At 39.8% G+C, this 24,191-nt stretch overlaps 1 protein-coding gene across 5 annotated transcripts in view; it reads left to right on the top strand.

Annotated features, from left to right (window-relative positions):
- The window catches only part of SETX (senataxin), a 109,827-nt gene that overhangs the window by 10,318 nt on the left and 75,318 nt on the right, over nucleotides 1–24,191 (top strand). For all 5 annotated transcript variants that reach the window (XM_004468045.5, XM_058302154.2, XM_058302153.2 and 2 more), the window contains 6 exons: nucleotides 1,173–1,383; nucleotides 12,447–12,556; nucleotides 20,375–20,594; nucleotides 21,710–21,829; nucleotides 23,415–23,586; nucleotides 23,717–23,804. In XM_004468045.5, coding sequence (XP_004468102.1) covers nucleotides 1,173–1,383; nucleotides 12,447–12,556; nucleotides 20,375–20,594; nucleotides 21,710–21,829; nucleotides 23,415–23,586; nucleotides 23,717–23,804 — 921 coding nt within the window. The remainder of the gene's footprint in view (nucleotides 1–1,172; nucleotides 1,384–12,446; nucleotides 12,557–20,374; nucleotides 20,595–21,709; nucleotides 21,830–23,414; nucleotides 23,587–23,716; nucleotides 23,805–24,191) is intronic.

Raw genomic sequence — 24,191 nt, forward strand, 5'->3', positions numbered from 1 at the left:
TTTTTTCTTCTGTTTTTTTAATGGGTAAGTGGTATAAACCTCTAAGACCAAACTTATTTTCTGGTCATAATAGCCAAAGTGGAAGATAGAATTCTAAATACGTGACTTCAGATATTTGATTTATTACGTTTGTTGATGTAAAAGAGAACATAGACCGTAAAGATGTGTAGAATATGTAGAGAAGGGATGCTTAGTTTTGAATCTGTTGAGAAAATGTGCATTTATAAAGTGTCTTTCTTATGATGTTAACCAATATCTATATGCCAAGGCTGATGTACTACTGTAGAAACACAGCCTCAATTTTCAGGGTATTACTGCCTTTACTCAAGAGCCCAAAGAACACCTTTGGCTGTTGATGAGGATAAGTCATACAGATGTTCATTTAGGGAAGCATATGTATAGGAGACGTGGTCTAGGGCAGCACCTGCACCCCAAGTAGGACTCCACTATTCAAGTGGGGATATGCAACTATTTATATAGGAAGAGAACAAAGAAAATGCAATGCTGGGGCATAATAAATCACAGGACTTGGGAGTATTTGGTGGAATGTGCCTAGCCTTTCTTAATGTTTTCCCATGGTTTTTTGCTTAGAGACCCTTATCTTTGTGGTCACAAGACTGGGTTTCTCTATCTAATTTACATGACTGTCTTTGCCTCCTACCTGTTTTTTTCTGCATTAGCCCTGTGCACCTGCTACTCCTTGTTCATAGACAATTAATGATGGGTTAGGCATTTTCCTTTGTTCCCACAGGAGGGAGGCAAGGTTTGTACAAATAAAACCACTTACCTTAGAAATGTTCTGTGGTAAGTTCCTATGACTGGAAAATAGACGGGCAAAACTAGAAGGCCTAGCTCATGCCTTTAACAAAGAAGCTCAAGCTTCTTATTTCCTTTGAAAGTAGTATAGTTATAGTTGAAAGGGATGTTGAGATATTTGTACTAAAACTCTGCAAAAAAAGTTTAAATATCTCATACTCTTACTTAATCTCATAGAAGTGACTATATTTTAGTGATCATTTTCTTTAAATAAACCTTATATGTAATATGTAGTGCTTCTTTAAACTTCTAAACTTTTATGCTTAGGAAAAAGGCTTTCTAAAAAGACCATCACATCCAGCATATTTTGTTATAACAAGATGTAAAGCACATTGCCCATTTCTCTTTTGCTGTAGGTTTTATGGGAATTAGAAACCTTACGTCTCATAAATCACTTTGAAAAATCCATGAAAGCAGAAATTGGAGATGATGATGAGTTATATATAGTAGACAACAATGGAGAGACACATCTGTTTGACTTTACTGGCCAAGACTTTGAAAATAAGCTTCGAGTTCCTCTTCTTGAAATACTGAAATATCCTTATCTACTTCTACATGAGCGTGTTAGTGAGTATCTTGGGTGCTCCTAAAGTTTTATCAGTTTTATTTTAGGAATTTAGGTTTATGTATATTGAAAATTTGATTGCTGAACATATAGTTAGGATACTTGATATTTTTTCCCAACACTGTATTACGAAGATTTTTAAACATAAAAGTTTATGAAAGAATTGAACACGGAATACCATATATCCATCACATAGATTCTACAGTTGGTAACATTTTGCTATAATTGGAGTTCTTTTACATATCAGTTCGTCTCTTCTGTTGGTTTTCATTGTAATTATTCTGTAGCAGCACTGATATTCTGTACTGGATAATTCTTTGTTGTGAGGGCTGTCCTGTACATTGCAGAATGTTTAGCAGCATCCTTGGCTTCTGTCCACTAGATGCCAGCAGCACATCACCACTCCTCCCATTGTGACAACCAAAATGTCTCCAGACATTACCAGTTGTCCCCTGGGGGGCCAAATCACCCATTTGAGAACCACTGGTCAATGGTAATTTTCACCAATCATCATGGTATGCATATTTGGGCTGTCTAGATTTTGGTCAGTTATATTTGTGTCTCTTAATAGGAATCTCTTAAAATTAAAAGCATTTTCCTGATCTGTCAAACCTAACAAAATAATACCTTTAAAGGCATTTAATATCTAGCCCATATTCAAATTGTTTTGGTAGTTGCAAAATGCATTTTTGGCTGTTTTTTTAGAATCTAGTTAGAAATCAGAATTTGCTTTAGGTTCATGTTTCTTATGTCTCTTTTAATTTAGAATAGTTTTTTTTTTTTTTTAATTTTATTTAATTTATTTCTCTCCTCTTCCCTCCCACTCCCCTGCCCTGATTGTCTGTTCTCTGTGTTTTTTTGCTCTGTCTTCTTCTTTTCCGCTTCTCTTGTTGTCAGCAGCACGGGAACCTTTGTTTCTTTTTGTTGCATCATCTTGTTGTGTCAGCTCTCCGTGTGTGCAGCGCCATTCTTGGGCAGGCTGCGCTTTCTTTTGCTCTGAGCGGCTCTCCTTACAGGGCACACTGCTTGGACGTGGGGCTCCCCTACGCGGGGGACACTCTTGTGTGGCACAGGACTCCTTGCACGCATCAGCGCTGCGCGTGGGCCAGCTCCACACGGGTCAAGGAGGCCCGGGGTTTGAACCGCGGACCTCCCATGTGGTAGACGGACACCCTAACCACTGGGCCAAGTCCACTTCCCTAGAATAGTTTCTAACACACACATTTTTCTTTTTTTGGCCATGAATTTGACTTGTTGGAAAGGCCATGTAGATGTCCTAAAGACTAACACACTTTCTAGATTGCTTTCTTCTTAGGTTGTTTAACTTGTTTCTCCTGTGGATTTTCAGTAAATGGAAAGGTAGATCTGAAGATTCGATTACTTTAGTTAATTCTTTATGAATCAGTAATTATTTTAAAAATTCTAACAAGGCATTTTTCAAATTTTTATGTAAGAATAACATACACCAAAAGGTATATAAGTTTGATGATTTTTCACAAACTAAAGCACACTTAAGTAACCAGCCTTTCGATCAAGAAACAGAACATTACTAATAAATACCCCAGAAACTCCCTCCATGGTCGTTACCTTTTTTTTTTAAAGATTTATTTTTATTTATTTCTCTCTCCACCCCCCTCCCCCTGCCCCGTTGTCTGCTCTTTGTGTCCATTTACTGTGTGTTTTTCTCTCTCTGCCTGCATTCTCATCAGGTGGCTCTGGGAACCGATCCTGGGACCTAGAGTGGGAGAGAGGCGATTACTCTCTTGTGCCACCTCAGCTCCCTTGTTCTGCTATGTCTTTTTATTTTTTTTCTCCTCTGTGTCTCTTGTTGCATCAGCTTTCTGCGTCGGCCAGCACTCCTGTTCAGGGTGGCATTCCCATGCAGGACGGCTCTCCTGAATGGGTTGGCATTCTGCGTAGGCCAGCTCACCACGTGGGCCAGCCTGCCCTTGCCAGAAGGCCCTGGGCATTGAACCCTGGACCTCCTATGTGATAGATGGGAACCCAGTTGGTAGAGCCACATCTGTTTCCCCTTCCATGCTCTTCTAGTCTTTATCCCCTCTCTCTGAAGCCAACAAAATCAGTTTTGTTGATACATATTAATAAAGCATGCAGTTCATCCAAAGTATATGATCAGTGGAATTTGGTATAATCACATAGCTGTGCATTTATCATGTCAGTCATTATTAGATCATTTTCATTTATTTCAATAATAATAAAGAGAAGAAAATTCTTCACTTCTCAATCTCTGTTTCCCCTGCTGTACGTACATAGCTGCTATTTCTGTTTGCACACAATTATTTATTAAGCAGTTTTATTGAGATAATCACATACCATACTATCTGTCCAAAGTGTATATAATCAGTTGGCTTTTAGTATAATCAAATGTTGTGTGTCACAAAAAAATTTTAGAACTATTTCATTACTCCAAAAATAAAAACTCTCCACCCTTAGTATGCCTTCCTCAGCCTATATAACCACTAATCTTTTTTCAAAATTTCTCTCCCCTTCCCCACCCCCTCTCCCCCTCAGTTGTCTGCTCTCTCTGTCCATTCACTGAGTGTTCTTCTGTGTCTGCTTGTATTCTTGTCAGTGGCACCCAGAACCTGCTTTTCTTTTTGTTGCATCATCTTGCTGCCTCAGCTCTCTGTATGGTGCCATTCCTGGGCAGGCTGCACTTTTTTGTTGTCATACTGGGTGGCTCTCTTGTGGGACACATTTCCTTGCGTGTGGGGCTCCCCTACACAGGGGTCACCCCTGTGTGGCATGGCACTCCTTGCATGAATCAGCACTGCGCATGGGCCAACTCATCACACGGGTCAGGAGGCCCGGGTTTGAACCTTGGACCTTCCATGTGGTAGGCAGACACTATATACATTGGGCCAAATCTGCTTCACTAATCTAATTTCATCTTTGCAAATTGATTTATATTTACATTTTATATAAATGTAATTATACAGCATGTTACTATATTTAGTTCATAGTAGTGCAGTCAGTCATATAGTATGTTTTGTGTTTGCTTGCTTCACACATCATAATGGACTCCATGTTAATCCATGTTATGTGGTTTACAACTTCATTTCTTCTTACAGCTGCATAATATTCTATCGAGGGAATACACCACAGTTTATCTGTTCATCGGTGGATGGACACCAGGGTTGTTTCTACCTTTTGACAATTGTGAATAATGCCACTGTAAACATTGGTGTGCAGATGTTTGTGTCACTGCTCTCAGTTCTTCTGTGTATATACCCAGTAGTGTTTTTGCAGGGTCACATGGTAGATCTATATTCAACTTCTTCAGGTATTGCCAAACAATTCACAGTGGCTGTACCATTCTACATTCTGACCAATACTGAATGTAAGTGTTCCTGTCTTTCCACATCCTCTCCAGCACTTGTAGTTCTGTCTTTTTTAATAGTGACCTATTCTGATAGGTGTAAAATGATACCTCATTGTAGTTTTGATTTGCATTTCCCTAATAATTAGTGATGTTGAACTTCTTTTTTAAGGATTTATTTTATTTATTGCATCCTCCCCCCATTTTTTGCATTCATTGTGTGCACCTCTTTTTTTAGGGGCCACTGGGAACGGAACTTGGGACCTCCCATGTGGGAGGGAAGCACCCAATCACTTGAGCCACCTCCACTCTCTGCTTGCTGTGTCTCTCATTGTCTTTCCTTGTTGTGTCTCTTCATTGTGTTATCTTGTTGCGTCAGCTCACTATGCCAGCCTGTTGCATCACCTCACTGTCTTGCTTGTCTTCTTTAGGAGGCACCAGCAATCAAACCTGTAACCTCCCATGTGGTAGGCAGCTGCCCAAATGCTTGAGCCACGTATGCTTCCCTGAACATTTTTTCATGTTTTTTTGTTTTTGCCATTTGTATTTCTTCATTGGAAAACTGTCTATTCAAGTCTTTTGCATCCCCCTGCCCTCCCATTTTCTTTTTGAGGTACTGGCAGCTGAGGATTTGAACCTGGGACCTCATATATGGGAAGCTGGTTCTCGACCCCTGAGCCACATTGGTTCCCCTGAGGTGGTTTTTTCATTTGTTTTGCTTGTTGTTTTTGGAGGAAATCTTGAAAATTGAACCTTGGACCTCCCATGTGGGAAGTAGATGTTCTGCTGCTTGAGACACATCTCCCCTTTTGCCCATCTTTTAATTGGGTCGTTTGTCTTTTTATTGTTGAGTTGTAACATCTCTGTATATCATGGATATTAAACCTTAACAGACATGTGATTTACAAATATTTTCTACTGTTGAGTTGGCTGCCTTTCACCCTTTTGACCAAGTCTGTGAGGTGCAACAGTGTTTAATTTTGAGGAGGTCTCATTTATCTATTTTTTTCTTCGTTGCACATGCTTTGGTTGTAAGGTCCAAGAAACTGCTAACAATCATAAGGTCTTTAAGATGTTTCCTTACATTTTCTTCTAGTAGTGTTATGGTCCTGGTTTTTACCTTTAGGTCTTTGATCCACCTTTTTTTTTTTTAAAACAATTTTCTCTTTTTTAAAGATTTATTGATATATTTATTCATTTTAACCCCCTCCCTCTGTTGTCTTGATTTCTTTGTTCATTTGCTATGTGTTCTCTGTGTCTCTTTGTGTTCTCATTAGACAGCTCCAGGAACTGATTCTGGGACCTTCCAGAATGGGAGAGAGGCGATCATGCTCTTAACGCCTACTCAGCTCCCTGGTCTGCTGCATCTCTTATTATCTCTCCTCTTTGTTTCTCTTTGTGGCATCATCTTGCTGTGTCACCTCTCCACGTGGGCCAGCACTCCTTTGTGGGGTAGCTCTTCTGCGCGGGGCAGTGCTCCGCACAAGCCAGCACTTTGCGAAGGCCAGCACTCTGTGTGGGCCAGCTTGCCTTTACCAGAAGGCCCTGGACATCGAACCCTGGACTTCCTATATGGTACACAGGAGCCCAGTTGCTTGAGTCACATCCACTCCATCTTTGATCCATTTTGAGTTGATTCTTGTGTAGGGAGTGATATTGGGGTCTTTTTCATTCTTTTGGTTTTGGATATCCAGTTTTCCCAGCACCATTTGCCGAAGAGACTGTTAACACAGACTTGGTAGGATTGTTGAAAACCAGTTAGCCGTAGAGGTGAGGGTTTATTTCTGTACTCTTAATTCTGTTCCACTGGTCGATGGGTCTGTCTTTATGCCAGTACTGTGCTGCTTTGACTACGGTAGCTTTGTAATATGTTTCAAGGTCAGGCAGTGAAATTCCTCCCAAGTCGCTCTTTTTTAGAATGCTTTTGTCTATTTGGATGCACTTTCCCTTCCAAAGGAATCTTGTAATTGCCTTTTCTATTTCTGTGAAGTAGGCTGTTGGAATTTTGATTGGTATTACATTGAATCTATAAATCAGTTTGGGTAGGATTAACATCTTCACAATATTTAGTCTTCCATTATTTGGTTTTCATATGTCATACCTTATTTTCATCTGTCTTTTTACTCTTTTGATTATCCTTTCTGTTATTATTTTTTCTATACTCATCTTCAAGAGTCTCCTGTCTTGTCTTTCTCTCTCTAAGGCATCCTTTAATATGTCTTGTAAAGGTGGATTCTTTTTTATGAACCCTCTTAGTTTCTGTTTGTGAATATTTTAAACTTACCTTCATATTTGAAGGACAGTTTTCCTAGATAAAGAATTCTCGGTTGGCAGTGTTCCCCTTCAGTATCCTTATTGTATCATATCACTGTCTTTTTGCCTCCATGGTTTCTGATGAGAAATCCACACTAAATTTTACTGGGTTTCCCTGGTATGTGATGGTTTGTTTCTCCCTTGCTGATCTCAGAATTTTCTCTTTTATCTTTGAAGTTTGACATTCTGAGTAGTATGTGTCTTGGAGTAGGTCTGTTCAGATTTATTCTCTTTGGTGTATGTTGTGCTTCTTGGACTTGTAAGATCAATTCTGTTGTGAGAGGTGGGAAATTTTCAGTTATTATTTCCTCACATATTCTTTCTGCCCTGCCTTCTTTTTCTTCCCCTTTTGGAATTCCCATGACATGTGTGTTGTTGCATTTCATGTTGTCATTCAACTCTCTGAGGACCTGCTTAGTTTTTTCCATTCTTTCCTGTCTTCAATTTCAGCTGTTCTGTCTTCAGTATCACTTACTCTTTCTTCTATTATTTTGAGTCTGCTGTTGTTTGCCTCTAATATGTTTTTTATCTTGTTTATCATGTCTTTCATTCCAACGAGCTTTTTTTTTTTAAAGACTTATTTATCCTCCCCTCCTCTTTTTTTTGTGCTTGCTGTATTCTGTTTGTTGTGTGCTTGTCTCTTTTTAGGAGGCACTGGGAACTGAACCCAGGACCTTCCATGTGGGAGGGAGGCACCCAATTGATTGAGTCACATCAGCTTCCCAGTTCTTGAGATAATAGCTTTTTTTTTTTTTAGGAATGGGGAGCCAGGGACTGGACCTGGAATCTTGTGTGTGGAAAGCTAGCGCTCAACCACTAAGCCACATTGGTTTCCCTGACTTGGTTTTATTTGTTTTGCTTATTGTTTGCTTTCTCAGAAGGCACTGGGAATGGATCCTGGGACTTCCTGTATGAGAGGTGGGCACGCAACTGCTTAAGCCACATCTGCTCTCTCTTTTTTTTTTTTTAAAAGATAATGAACCCCAGACCTTGTGTTAGGTTGGTGCAAAAGTAATTCAGTTTTGTATTTTTGAAATTTTCCATTTGATGTTGGCATACATTCTTAAATAAATGTTGTTATATACATCAGTTAATGTGCATTTCTCACTTAGTTTTTTTGCCTAATGATTTACTACTTGCTGTTTACTTTGTATTTATTTTAGACTATGGAAATGATAGACGAAAAGCAAATTGGAATGATTTTCTTATTTTCAGTTCAAAATGGTTTGTAAAGCAGTGGAGACAAGTGCAATATCAACAACACATTTGGCCCAGGAATTGATAACAAATGTGTAGTGCAGTGGTGGTTCAAGAAGCTTTGCAGGGAAGCGGATGTAGCTCAAGTGATTGGGTTCCCATATGGGAGGTCCGGGGTTTGATTTCCAGGGGGCCTTCTGGTGAAGGCATGCTGGACTGTGCAGTGAACTGGCCCACATGGAGTGCTGGCCCAAGCAGAGTGGTGGCCAGTGTGGGAGTGTTCTTCCGCACGGCAAGCTTGCACAGCAAGATGATGCAACAGAGAGACAGAGGAGAGACAATAAGGCATAGCAGTCCAGAGATCTGAGGTGGTACAAGAGATTGAGCACCTCTCTCCCACTATGAAATGTCCAGGATTGGTTCCCAGTGATGCCTAAAGAGAAGACAAACAGACACAGAAGAATGCACAGCAAATAGGCATAGAGAGCTGACAGTGGGGCAGGGGGTGGGTAGATAAATGAATCTTTTTAAAAAAAAGTTTTGCACAGGAGACAAGAACCTTGAAGTTGAGGAGCTTATTGGCCAGGCATCGGAAGTTGACTGACTAATGGTGAGAGCAGTCATTGAAATGGATCCTCTTAAACTACACAAAGTACTCAATGTTGACCATTCTATGGTGGTTAGGCATTTGAAGCAAATTGGAAAGGTGAGAAAGCTCGATAAGTGGGTGCCTTGTGAACTGACTGAAAACACTAAAATTGTCATTTTGAAGTGTTGTCTTTTCTTATTCTGTGCAACAACAACAAACCATTTCTCGATCGGATTGTGAAGTGCAATGAAAAGTGGATTCTATACAACAATCAGCGATCACCAGCTTAGTGGTTGGGCCCAGAAAAAACTCCAAAGCACTTCCCAAAGCCAAACTTGGACCAGAAAAAGGTCATGGTCACTGTGTGGTGGTCTGCTGCCAGTTTGATCCAGTACAGTTTTTTGAATCCCAACGAAACCATTACATCTGAGAAGTATACTTAGTAAATCAGTGAGATGCACCAAAAATGCAATGCCTGCAGCCAGCATTGGTCATCAGAAATGGCCCAGTTTCTTCTCCACAACTACTCCCAACTACATGTCACTCAACTGATGCTTGAAAAGTTGAATAAATTGGGCTATGAAGTTTTGTCATATTTGCCATATTCACCTACCTCTTGCCAACTGACTACCACTTCTTCAAGCATCTTCACATCTTTTTGCAGAGAAAACACTTCCACAACCAGCAGGATGCAGAACATGCTTTCCAAGAGTTGGTTGAATCCCGAAGCATGGATTTTTATGCTACAGAAATAAACAAACTTATTCTCGTTTCCAAAAATGTGTTGATTCTAATGATTCCTATTTTGATTGATAAAGATGTGTTTGAGCCTAGTTAGAATGATTTAAAATTCATGGTCTAAAAACTTCAGTTCCTTTTGCAGCAACCTAATGTATGGGAAGCTGGTGCTCAACCCCTGAGCAACATCAGCTTCCCTGAGTTTTTTTTCCTCCCCCATTTGTTTGCTTGTTGTTTGTGTTTTTGTTTTTAGGAGGCACCGGGGACTTAACCCAGGACCTCACATGTGGAAAGTGGTCACTCATCTACTTGAATCATATCCACTCCCTGTTACTTTTCTATTGAGGTTTTCATATTCTTTGTGCTTGGTCAGTGTCTTCTTGATGTTGTTTATCTGTTTAGCCATATTGTCTTTCAACTTATTAATTTCATTTTGAAAATTTGTGTGCATTTTGTTGATTAGTTGTCTCATGTCCTTCATCTCTTATGGGACTTTCATATATTCCTTTTCTTGGACCATGTCTTTTCTTAGTATGGCTTGTAATTTTTTGCTCATATCCTGGCATCTGATTAGGATTGTGAGTTTACTCAGATGCTTATTTTCTCTCTTTTTCATAGGGATTTAGTGGCTGTGTGTTCCTGCTATTTTTTTATTCTTGGTTCAACCCATGTCTTTTGGGTTGTCCCTGTTAGTTGCTCAAAACTTGGCTGTGGACCCAGTAATGGGTTACAGACCCACTTCCTAAGGCTTTGGGGAGGGAAACTATAAAGGCTAGAAAAAGCCTCTCACTTAATTTTAATTTCCTCATGTGCATTTTCCTGATCTGCCAGTAGATTTTGCTCTTTGGCAGCCTTCTCAGTTCAGTGACTGGTCACTGTGTATTTGTTGCAAGAGGGACTGGATCAGTGTGATAACAGTTTTCTGCCTGGAGGCTAAGAGCCTTGTAAATCAAACTTTCTCAGAGTCAGTTCTCCAACCTTTGCTGATGACCCTCTTCCTTTCTTTGGTTAGGAAATAATTCCGCTCCCCTCTGTGTCCTCAACAATCAGTTTCAGTTAGTTGGGATGGAGATTGTGTAGGATCTCTTCAGTCTGGGAACTCTTTAGTCTAGAACTGCCTTCCAAGGCAAACAATGGTGGGACCCCACCCTGTCTGGAAGGGTTTGTTGGACACGGCAGACCAAATTTATGGGTGGAAAACTCAGTCAGCCTTAGGCTGTGTTCCTCTCTGTCCCCTATCCTGGGGAGTTAAGTCCTCAGCAATCAGTCCCAGTTAGTAGAGCGGGAGATTGAGAGGGTCTGATTTCTTTAGGTCCCTGATCTGTTTACTCCTGTGCTGGCTCCCAAGGCAATCAGTGGCATTTTGTCACCCATCCTGGAAGGGCTTGTTGAACACAGCAGACCAAATTTGCGGGTCAGAAGCTGAGTCAGTCTTAGGCTGTGTCCTCCTCTCTCCCCTTTCCTAGGAAGGTGGATCCCTGGGGCCCCTTTGTAGCCACTGGCCCAGAATCCTGAAAATTCAGGTGTCTTAAGTTGGGGGAGGGTGCTGGCAGTAGCAGCTGCTGCTGTTGACTCAGTTTGCCATTGTGATTCTTTTCCTTTTTCCCTCCTCTGGGTGGTGTCCAGTCTACTGCTGATGTGCTAAACCCTAGAAGATTTTTTCCCCAGGCAGTTTCTGCCAGTCCTCTAGCTATTTTTCTCCATAATATAGTTTGAAGCTTGACAAAACTAAAGTTGATTAATCTGATAGGGAATATGTGTGAGTCTGTATATAATGATTGTGAAATACAAGAATACAAGTGATACAGGTTAGTTTAGGGAATGAAAAGACAACTGGTGGAAAAACATGGCTGTGAAATACGTGGCCATGGAATTCCACCTGGAAATCCTCTGAAAGACCCCCATCAGAAAGCTACTGGAAGAACCTGTGAGAATCCTCCATTTAGAGTGAGATTTTGTCCAAGACCAAGGAAAACCCAGGGATATTCTCAAGGGGCCTTATCATTGCCCTCCCCCCTAGGGTTTGTGTGTCAGGATTGATGGGTGGGGTAATCAAAACAGCAAACAATTGGGACCCCTCCCCTAAACGTTAGCAAGTGGGAGGAATAATTAATAGTTAAAAAGCGTGTACAGAACCTAAATCGGCCCTTTCTCCTTCTCTGTCTGGACCACCCTGCAAGTATACCTGGGAACCCATAATCTGTTATTTTCTCCTCATCGCATTTCCTTAATAAACTACTGGCCTAACTAAACCGGCATGCTCTTAAATTCTTTTATGTAACATAACCAGTTGTTTTGAGGAAATCCGGCAACATAAGGAATTTTCCAAAAAAGCAACAGAAATGAGAACAGACTAGCATAGACAAATGAGTGGAACAGAATAGAGAGTTCAGAAATATATCTAAGTTTATTTGTGGAATTTAGTGTTTTATGATGGTTGCATTTCACAGTATATACATTTGAATATTAAAATGGATTTTTCAATAAATGAGATTGGGACAAGTAACCTTTTGGGGGAAAAGTTGACTTCATTCCTCCTGTAATCACATTAAGTCCAGATGAAATAAAATGTAAAGTGGAAATGGACTTGAACCTGTACTCATACTTCTTACTACAAAAAGTAACCTGTGGAGATAATTACACCAAGCATAGAAGATGCATATACTAGTAAAGTCAGAATAATTAATAAAAACACACTGTTCAAGTGATTAATCTGTCAGATAGGTAAATCTTATTCCTGCATCCCTACTATCTGCATATTTATGTCCCAGGTTAAAGAAAAAAAAATATTTCACTTATAGAACAACTGAAGGAGCCAGATTTAGGGAATCTTGATAAGTTGATACAATTTACATCTTAAATTTACTTGTTTATATTTTTCTGTTTAGGTGAATTATGTGTTGAAGCACTTTGTCGGATGGAACAAGCCAATTGTTCCTTCCAGGTTTTTGACAAACATCCAGGCATCTATTTGTTTTTGGTCCATCCCAATGAAATGGTGAGTATGAACATCAGGCAGTAGTGACACATAGTAGTAGCAGTGGAAGTATGTGCTGTCAATCCTCATTATTCATGGATTCCATATTTGTAAATTCATCTACTGGTTAAAATTTATTTATAATCCCCAACTCTGTATTTGTGGTGCTCTCACAGATACACACAGAGCCGATGAAAAACTTGGGTTATCAGAAGCACACATTCCCAGTTGAGGTCAAACAAGAAGGCTCTGCCTTCTTGAATGTTTTCAGCTTTTTGTACTATAAACAAGAGTCCTTTTTGTGGTATATTTATAGTGCCATGTTTTTTGCATTTTTGTGCTTTTTGTAGGTGATTTTTGCTGTTGTGATGTGCTTTAAGAAGAAAATAAATGTATTAGATAAACTTCATTTGGGCATGACATGAAGTGTTGTTGGCCAAGAGTTGATTGTTAGTGAATCAACATCTTATGTAATGAGCTCCAGCTAACTGCTCCCCAATGTGATTTATGATAAAACTTGGTTAAATTTACATTTATGATGGTAGTATTTTAAGTTAGCAAAAAGATGGATTATTCAATAAATGAGATTGGGACAAATAACCATTTGGGGAAAAAGTTGACTTCATCCTCATTCCTATAATCAAAGTCCAGATGAATCAAACTGTGAATTGTAACTGGAATTGGACCTGTAACCATACTTCCTACTTAAGAAGAGACCCTATGGGGATAATTTCTTCATATGTTCTAAAATGTTCTGAGGCAATGATACTGTTCTAAATGGGATTAAGTAGGGACAATCTCTGAAAGATTGTTGAAACAAAGAACTTCCTGGGAATCACTGTATGCAAATTTAAGGAAGAAACAAAAGATAAAAGGTATCCAAACAGAAACACACTTGAGACAAGGTAATGAATAGATCTATACATTAATCTACACATTAAGGAAATATGAGCCGAGAGGCTCACAGGAACCTAAGCCTGCATTTCCTCTATGGGCAGTCATTTAGTATTTGCTAACTCTTGGTAACTTGATAGAACATAGCTACCACAAATAAGATATTTTTGTACATATAGATAGCTATAATAGAGATATATAGTGAATATTTTGTTTAAAATATGTAGTATTTTTTCCTGCTACACCTGCCCCCTGTTAATTTTTTTTTTTATAATTGTAAAATTTGTAGATAGGTAGAGTGCTGTGGGGTCAAAGAAGAAGGAATCCAGTAGGGTATGGTAATAATTCCTGATAGGTTATACTTAGTTAGGCTTCAAAGATAAATAAGGCAATAATTTGAACCTCTTACAGTATGTTGAACTGAGCTAATGAACGTTATCCCTTATGTGACTGAAGGTTGAGATCTTGTTCAGGAGTAGGACCCTAGAGTCTGGATAGAGTTAATCCTAAATTTATAATTAGGAAGGGATATGGGGGTGGGGAGCAGGAGGGAAGAGTTTGCAAACTAATATATGAGAAACATGTGAAGAAAATGAATGTTAAGACCTCCAGTATCAGTTCTCTAAGATTAGTTCCGTAGTAACTCAACTGTGGGTCAGGCTTATTTGAACTGGTGGATATGGGCAGTAGGCAACCCTGTCTAGTTGTGGGAGGATAGAATGGGAATAGAATAGAATAGGAAAGGAACCACTAAAGTTCTGATTTTGTTTCTCCTTCATTATTGCCTTGAGTAAATAATGACTATGCTTATACCTGTGGTGAGGAATAAAATCAGGGCAGGGCAGAAATCTAGTGATTGTGAGACCCTGAGATAAGCAGGTCGGGGATAGTTAACTTATCCTAATAGTGGCTTCAGCACCATCCTCTCTCAGTCCCTAGGGCTGAGGAATTAGAGTCTAGTAGTATGTTTTCCTAAAGGTGCTTTTCCCTGGAGGTAAAGGGTGAAGCCCTGCCCTCAGAAATTATATTGTGGGACAATAAGCAGTGGACTTTTTCTAGCATGGGTTTCATTCCCCACTCCTACTTCTGAATTCATTGGAACTAATACTGGAATCTGACCCCCTTCCACAGGCACTAACTGACGGGCAATATCCCAAGGAAAAATTTAATTCACTAGGCTAAAATAACAAAATAACTAGGCTCTTGAGCCTAAAGAATTCAGTAGAAGAAATATTACAACAGTTGTCCAGAAATTTAAAATTGTTTTAAACATGCTGAAAGAGATAGGCAAAGATACCTGTATCAAACAACTAGGAAACATAAGTACCAGACAGAATTATAAGAAATGAAAAATATAAGTTAAAATGATTATTTTAGGAGATGGGATAAAATAATGTATGTAGCTGAGAAAATGAGTTACTGAAATAGAAGACCAGATTTTTTTTTTTAAGATTTATTTCCCCCTTCCCCCCACTAGTTGTTTGTGCTTGCTGTCTGCTCTCTGTGTCTGTTCATCTTCTTTTTAGGAGGCACTGGGGAACTGACCCAGGACCTTCCATTTGGGAGGGAGGTACCCGTTTGCTTGAGCCACCTCCACTCCCTGCTTGTTGTGTCTCATTGTGTCATCTCATTGCATCAGCTTACTGAGCCAGCCCATTGTGTCAGCTTGTTGTTTTGCTCATCTTTAGGAGACACACTGGGCACCAAACGTGGGACTTCCCATGTGGTAGGTGGGCCCCAACTGCTTGAACCACATCTGTTTTCCAGAAGATCAGATTAAAGAAATCCCTAAGAAGAAAGATAAAAAAGAAATAAAAAATATATAAAGGAGTGTAGAAATAAAAGTGCTAATGTATGGATGTAAGAAGTCCCAGGAACCCTGTGTGGCTCTGGCCCACGCGCAGTGCTGATGCGCGCAAGGAGTGCCGGGCCACGCAGGGGTGTCCCCGCGTAGGGGAGCCCCATGCGCAAGGAGTGTGCCCCATAAGGAGAGTCGCCCAGCGTGAAAGAAAGTTCAGCCTGCCCAGGAATGGCGCCGCACACAGGGAGAGCTGACGCAACAAGATGACGCAACAAAAAGAAACACAAATTCCCATGCTGCTAACAACAGAAGTGGACAAAGAAGAACACAGAGCAAATAGACATAGAGAACAGACAACTGGGGCAGGGGGGACGGGGAGAGAAATAAATAAATAAATCTTAAAAAAAAAAAAGAAGTCCCAGGAAGGAGAAAGAGAAAAATCAAGTTGAGGAAATATTTGGGGAAGTAATGGAGATAAAGCTCAGGTCGTAGGCACTATATAATGTCAAAGAGAAGGAAGAAACAATGCTTAGACATAGAGCAGTGAAAATATCAAATATAAATTTGAAAGCTTTTCCAAAGAGAATAATATACGAAGATTTGAGAATAAGATTGACACCATTCACAGTGGATGCAATATACAGTGGAGTAGGGAAGCAGACTTGGCCCAGTGGATGGGGCGTCCTTCTACCACATGGGAGGTCCATGGTTCAGACACCGGGCCTCCTTAACGCATGTGGAGCTGGCCTACACACAGTGCTGATGTGTGCAAGGAGTGCCGTGCCACGCAGGGGTGTCCCCGCATAGAGGAGCCCCACGTGCAAGGAGTATGCCCCGTAAGGAGAGCTGCCCAGTGCGAAAGAAAGTGCAGCCTACCCAGGAGTGGCGCCACACAAACGGAGAGCTGACACAACAAGATGACGCAACAAAAAGAAACACAGATTCCCATGCTGCTGACAACAGAAGCGGATAAAAAAGAACATGCAGCAAATAGACACAGAGAACAGACAACGGGGAGGGGGAGGGGAGAGAAATAAGTAAAATAAATCTTAAAATACAGTAGAGTAATAGTATTTTCAGAGTATTGAAGGAAAAGTGCTTAAAATTTAAACTTTTTTTAAAGATTTATTTAATGTATTCCCCCCCCCCCCCCCCCCCCCCCCCCGTTGTCTGCTGTCTGTTCTTCTGTGTCCACTTGCATTCTTGTCAGCAGCACTGGGAGTCTGTGTCTCTTTTTGGTGCGTCATCTTGTTGCTTCTGTGTGTGTGTGGCACCACTCCTGGGCAGGCTGTGCCTTTCTCGTGCACTGCGACTCTCCTTACAGGGCACACTCCTTGCACGTGGGTCTCCTCTTCACGGGGGACACCCCTGCATGGCAGGGCACTCCTTGCATGCATCAGCACTGTGTGTGGGCCAGCTCACCATGCCAGTTAGGAGGCCCTGGGTTTGAACACTGGACTTCCCTTATGGTAGGTGGATGCTTTATCAGTTGAGCCCAATCCATTTCCCAAAACTTAAAATTTTATATCTAGCCAAACTCATTCAAATATGAGGGTGTGTTAAATATTCCACTCATAAAAGTCCTTAGGTATGTGACACAAAGACTTAAAGGGAATGAAATACATAAACAAGAGATAAAATGCTTTTATTTACAATGACTAGAAAGAAAATTTTATTTACAATGATTACAAAGAAAATTCTAAAGAATCCATAAGTTATGATACAGGAATTTAACAAGGTAACTAGATATAAGATGTATTTATAAATGTCAGTTGTGGGGAGTGTATATAGCTTAGTGATCAAGTGCCTGCTTTCCATGTATGAGGTCTTGGTTTCAATTCCTGGTACCTCCTTAAAAAAAAAAAAAAGTCAGTTGCATTTCTGTATTCTGCAGCCAGCAATTAATAATTAAAGAGAAGTTTCCCTTTATAGTAGAAATATAAAATGCTAAATACTTGGAAATATTAACAAAGAAACGAAAGATCTCTGCAAGAAGATCAAATTTAATTGAGATGTGAAAAGGCTTTAAGTAAATGGAGAGACACAGTGTTCATGGATAGAAAGGCTTAAAAACAGATATTAGTTTTCTCCAAACTGCTCTTTGGATTAAAGTGCATTTCTAATAAATTACAACAAAACTTTTAGTATAACATGTTAAAGATGGTTCTAAAATTTATATGAAAGAGGAAGGAGCCAAAAATTACCAGGGCATTTCTGAAGAAGTAAGAAAAGGAGACCAACCAATAAGCAGGACTGTGACATTCTAGTAATAAGACAATTGGCATGTCAATAGACAAATTGACCAGTCAGAGTGCTTAGAAACAGACCCATGCATATTTGAGACTTTGTGTTTGATAGAGGTAGTGTGTCAGATCAGAAGAGAAAAGAGGAACTGGAAATGGAGATGATAAAAAGGTATCTGCACACTGATGTTCATAGCAGCATAATTCACCATAGTCAAATAATGGAAGCAGTCCAAGTGTTCATCCGTAGATGAAAGGATAAAGTGTGGTGTATACATACAAAGGAGTATTACTCACTATAAAAAGGAATGAAGTTCTGAAACATGGCACAACGTGCATGAACCTTGAAAACGTCATGTTGAGTGAAATATGCCAGACAGAAAAGGATAAATACTGTATGATGTCACTTATATGAAATACTTAGAATAAGCAAATTCATAGAGATAGAAGGTAAATAAGAGAGTACTAAGGGTCAGAGTGTGTGGGGGTTGGGACAGGGAATGGTGAGTTATTGCTTAATGGGTGCAGTTTCTCTTGGGGGTGATGAAAAAGTTTTGGTAATGGATAGTAGTGATGGTAGCACAATATTGTGAGTGTAATTTTTTTTTTAAAGATTTATTTATTTATTTCTCTCCCCTCCCTACCCACCCCCACCCCGGTTGTCTGTTCTCTGTGTATATTCGCTGCGTCGTCTTTGTCCGCTTCTGTTGTTGTCAGCAGCACGAGAATCTGTATTTCTTTTTGTTGTGTCATCTTGTTGTGTCAGCTCTCCGTTTGTGTGGTGCCACTCCTGGGCAGGCTGCACTTTCTCACTGGGCGGCTCTCCTTACAGGGCGCACTCCTTGCGCATGGGGCTGCCCTACACGGGGACACCCCTGCATGGCACGGCACTCCTTGCGCACATCAGCACTGTGCATGGGCCAGCTCCACATGGGTCAGGGAGGCCCGGGGTTTGAACCGTGGATCTCCCATGTGGTAGATGGACACCCTAACCACTGGGCCAAGTCCGCCGCCTGTGAGTGTAATTAATGTGACTTGAGTTGTATACATGAAAGTGATTAAAATGAGAATAAAGTGTCTATATGGAGAAAGAAGCAATAGAACTCCCATCTCATAATGTGTGTGTGTGTAAGCCAACTCTAGATAAATTAAATATCAAAACTAAAACTGTCAAAATCTTGGCAGAAAAATAAAGGTTATATTTTATTTAGATCTTAAGCCCAGGAAAAACTTCTTAAAAAGAAACAAAGGGAAAGTGGATTTGACTCAACGGATAGAGTGTCCACCTACCACATGGGAGGTCCAGGGTTCAAACACGGGGCCTCCTTACCCGTGTGATGAGCTGGCCCATGCACAGTGTTAATGCATGCAAGGAGTTCCATGCCACGCAGGGGTGTCCCCTGTGTAGGGGAGCCCCACGTGCAAGGAGTGTGCCCCATAAGGAGAGCCACCCAGCGCAAATAAAGTGTAGCCTGCCCAGAAATGGCGCCCCACATACAGAGAGCTGATGCAGCAAGATGTTGTAACAAAAAGAGACACAGGTTCCCAGTGCCCCTGGTAAGCATACAAGTGGACAGAGAAGAGCACACACAGAATGGACACAGAGAGCAGACAACGGGTGGGGGGAGGGGAATAAATACAATAAAAACATTGATTTTAAAAGGAAAGGTTTATAAACTTGACTGTATTGAAATTAAGAACATTTGTTTATCAAAAGACACCTTAAAGAGGCGGCAGACTTGGCCCAGCTGTTAGGGCGTCCGTCTACCACATGGGACATCTGCGGTTTAGACTCCGGGCCTCCTTTACCTGTGTGGAGCTGGCCCATGTGCAGTGCTGATGCGCGCAAGGAGTGCCATGCCATGCAGGGGTGTCCCCGTGTAGGGGAGCCCCACACACAAGGAGTGCACCCCGTAAGGAGAGCCACCTAGTGCAAAAGGAAGTGTGGCCTGCCCAGGAATGGCGCCGCATACGCAGACAGCTGACACAACAAGATGACGCAACAGAAAGAAACACAGATTTCCGTGCCGCTGACAACAGAAGCGGACAAAGAAGACACAGCAAATAGACACAGAGAATGGTCAACCGGAGTGGGGGAGGAAGGGGAGACAAGTAAATAAATAAATCTTAAAAAAAAAAAAAAATAAAGACACCTTAAAGAAAGTGAAAAGACAAGTTAAAAATTGGGGAAAATATAAGCACAATACCCCAAGAGAAAAGTGAGTGATGACCTGAACAGAAATTTCTCAGAAGAGGAAGCAGCTGTGGCTAATAATTCATATAGACCTGCTACATACATATATCTACGTATGTAATAAAAGTATTTCATAAAACAATACTATAAAGAGATGCACTCATCTCTTTCTATTCCATTTAAATTATTTTTAATTTAATTTTTTATTTAAGACTGGTTGTGGTTCATTAAATTTAATTCACTTAGAGGTGACCTTGAGTTCCTTTGAGGTTCCTCTTTTTTAGGTTTTTATTATGGAAAATTGCAAACATAACAAAAGTAGAGAGAATATTTTAATGAACTCCTATATATCCATCAACTTCAGCTTCATCAGGTATCAACACATTGTTAGTTTTCTCTTTGGATTAGTTTGAAGCAGATATTAGACATCAGCATTTCATCCATAAATAATTCAGTCTGTGTCTCTAAAAGATAGGGACTCTTAAATAGTATCATTATCACATCCAAAATATTAATTCTCTAATATATTTTCAGTTAATGTTTAAATGACTAGAAATGATCTCTCAGATGATATAGTGGATTAGTTCTAATCAAAATCAACTAAGGTGCATATCTTGTATAATTGATAGTTTGTGCTTTTAAAATTTGTAGAGAATCATTGCTGTATGTAGACAACTGAAATAATGAATATCATGTTACTCATTTAGGTTCGGCGTTGGGCTATCCTCACTGCAAGAAATTTGGGAAAAGTGGACAGAGATGATTATTACGACTTACAGGAAGTTTTAACTTGCCTTTTTAAAGTCATTGAGTTGGGACTTTTAGAAAGTCCAGACATTTATACTTCATCTGTCCTTGAAAAGGGTAAATTGATTCTTTTGCCATCACACATGTATGATACTACCAACTACAAAAATTATTGGTTAGGTGAGTATTATTCCTATAATAATAATTTGAGTAGTAGTTTCCTGTAGTTCTGATAAATGTTATACAAAGGAAGTGTAACTTTCTCTGGTGATCAAAGTTCCTAAATGGATTTCATAGTTTCTAATTCTTGTTCTGTTATTAAATAGCCACGTTGCATCTTAGAATGCATATAGAAACCATCTACAGAAGACATATGTTTTCACTGGCAAAGAAATCTTTTATTTAAAGCAATATTAGATGAAACAAAATAGAAGTGTAGCAGTTAACGTCAATAGAATTTAGTAGTACTTTTTTTTCCTAAGATTTCTTTCTTTTTTTCCCCTCCCCCTCCCGTTGTCTGCTTTCTGTGTCCATTGGCTGTGTGTTCTTCTGTGTCTGCTTGCATTATCAGATGGCACTGGAAAACTGCATCTCTTTTTTTGTTGTGTCATCTTGCTTTATCAGCTCTCCATGTGTTCAGCACCACTCCTGGGTGGGCTGTACTCTTTTCATGCGGGGAGGCTCTCTTTGTGGGGTCCACTCCTTGCGCGTGGGACAGCACTGCGTGTGGGCCAGCTTACCACACAGGCTAGGAAGCCCTGGGGATCGAACCCTGGACCCTCCATGTAGTAGATGGACGCTCTGTCAGTTGAGCCATATCCGCTTCCCAGCAGTTAGTACTACTTAGCCCATCTGTAAACTACTCCTGGTAGGAGGAGATGTTAGTATTGTTTTCAACAAGTTACATACTAGTTCAAGATAATTTTACCCTATTTCATAGGTTCTCAGCCTTACAAATGTTTGTTTCATAATTGGCAGTGATTTTTCTTTTATCAGTATATGGTATGTTGCATTTTAAAATCGAATGCACCTTGTATTTGATGAAATACAAGTTGTGTGATGGTCATCTTAGAAATTGTTTTCTACCAAAGTTGATTCCATTTGCCCATTTGAGTTAATTCCCATAATTGTCCAATTATGGGAGTAGTTTATGAATATCTCAGATTTACATGCTTGAGGAACTAGATACTGTTTTGCTTCATTTTCCTGTCAATTTTTGTTTTGCCAGCTTATCAAAGAAGACATTACAATAGTGTTACTTTGTCAGTTCAAGAATACTGTAAATCATTTTACAGGTATTTGCATGTTGTTGACCATTCTTGAGGAACAAGCCATGGATTCTCTGTTGCTGGGCTCAGAAAAACAAAATGATTTTATGCAGTCAATACTTCACACCATGGAGAGGCAGTCAGATGGTAATAAACTTCATTTGCTTAATGTTTTTTAATATTGTGATAATAATGCACTTCTATAATGTCACTGCTAAAGTTTGGGTTTATAGTGGAGAAAATATGAATTATTAATATTGTAAGAGCTCAGAGGGAAATAAAGCCACAGGTTCTAGGTGGATTCAACAACATTATCAGTAATTGAGGAAATAGTACTTGCCCCAGAAGAGTACTGTACAAGATGAAATGGTCAGAGAATGTTTAATGTGGGGAAAGTTATTTAAGCTGGACTTTAAGGATGGATAGAATTTTGACAGGTGTGGGAATAGTGAAGGCATTCTGAGGCTTATTTGGGAGAAGACCAGTGACCTGTTTTTGCTATAGATAGGGTATGATTATGGGAGTGTGAAAAATAAAGATGGAAAGAAACTATAGTGCAAGATCGTTGACTGACGACTATGAATTATCTTGGAATACATTAAAGAGACATCGAAGGTCTTTTGAGTAGGCATTGTCTTGCCACTGCATATCCAATAAAGAAGAGGGAAAGAGGTCAAGGTAAGAACCTGTGAGTAACAGGAATTCCTGTGGATAACAACAAAGCCATGTTGAGATATGGATAGACGAAGGGTGTGTATTTCTGTGTACCAGTAGTTAAAGAAATCAGTACTGTTTAGTAGGCTCCTACTACATACAATTTAGAATTATGCCAAAGCAGAATTTTATCATAGGCTTTGTATAAATTTGTTAACACCAAGTTTCTCTTTTTTCCCTCTCTTTTCCTGTTTATTGAAAGGTGGGAATAAAAAGTTCTGGGAGGGGTTAAGGAGCTGAGTAAGTGGCGGCGGACTTGGCCCAGTGGTTAGGGCATCTGTCTACCACATGGGAGGTCCGCGGTTCAAACCCCGGGCCTCCCTGACCCGTGTGGAGCTGGCCCATGTGCAGTTCTGATGTGCGCAAGAAGTGCCGTGCCACATAAGGGTGTCCCCCGCGTAGGGGAGCCCCATATGCAAGGAGTGCACCCTGTAAGGAGAGCCGCCCAGTGTGAAAGAGAGTGCAGCCTGCCCAGGACTGGTGCTGCACACACGGAGAGCTGACACAACAAGATAACGCAACAACAAAAAAAGAAACACAGATTCTTGTGCCGCTGACAACAACAGAAGCGGACAACAAGAAGACGCAGCAAATACACACAGAGAACAGACAAGCAGGGTTGGGGGCGGGAAGGGGAGAGAAATAAATCTTAAAAAAAAAAAAAGACAACATTTAAGAGACTCTTGTTAAAAAAGGAAAAAAAAAAGCTGCTGAGTAAGAAAGATTGTTTCAGGTCTGTCAGATAGTGTTAGAAGGTTATGTTTATCTAGATTATTTGTTTTTGCCTATTTAACTTTTTACAGAGGTATTATAGTATTGCTTGAAAAAATACAAAAACAGTATGACAGTTTGCTGGCTTTTTAAAACTTGTCTGTACCAGTTGGAGGTGCTTTATTTTAAATTAGTTGTTTTGCTTTTAGTTTTGTTGCTACCAAGGTAAAGAATGTTTAATTCTCAATACATTTTGATACTTTTTCCAGTTGTTTTGTAATTTAGCAATTGCTCCATTATTTTTCAGATGATAGTGTGGATCCTTTCTGGCCAGCACTACACTGTTTCATGGTAATACTGGATCGCCTTGGATCAAAGGTCTGGGGTCAACTTATTGATCCTATTGAGGCATTTCAGACCATTATCAACAATGTGAGCTACAATAAAGAGATCCAAAATATACGGAACAGCTCTGTAAGGTTGGTTCAGTTAATAATCAAGATTTAAAATTGATCTCTGTAAGAAAGTCTGTTGCAACTGATTTAATGATGGAGATTTTTTTCTTTTTTTTCTTCTTCATTTCAATAATTTTTATTCTTAATATTTAAGGACCAAGTTAGAACCGGAGTCGTATTTGGATGATATGGTGACATGTAGCCAGATTGTCTACAATTTTAATCCTGAAAAGACCAAAAAGGTATAAAACATTTTGAAAGTTCAGATGATAATGCCTTTAAATTATATACACAGTGTTTTGCATAGCTAGTTGAATACCTGGTTTTATAATTTGTAGCTGTACTGAATCAACTACTGCATAAAGCCTTTTGATCGAACAAATATATTGTACATGGAAAAAAATGAACTTTACAATATACATTCTTTGGAAGGCTAATTTTTAAGTGCATTTAGGGAGGGTGGGAATTATGGAGGTAGGGAAGGATAAGTGACATATCTAGAAGTCAAAACCAACTGTGGAAAGAAGGCCAGAGAACAAGGAAAGAATAGAAATGAACCTTTTCATTAAGAAGTTACCTCAAAATTCAACTTCTGCTTTGAATTCTTAGTATATTACAGGTAATCAGGT

The sequence above is a fragment of the Dasypus novemcinctus genome, chromosome 8 (assembly GCF_030445035.2).
Source record: "Dasypus novemcinctus isolate mDasNov1 chromosome 8, mDasNov1.1.hap2, whole genome shotgun sequence".
NCBI lineage: Eukaryota > Metazoa > Chordata > Mammalia > Cingulata > Dasypodidae > Dasypus > Dasypus novemcinctus.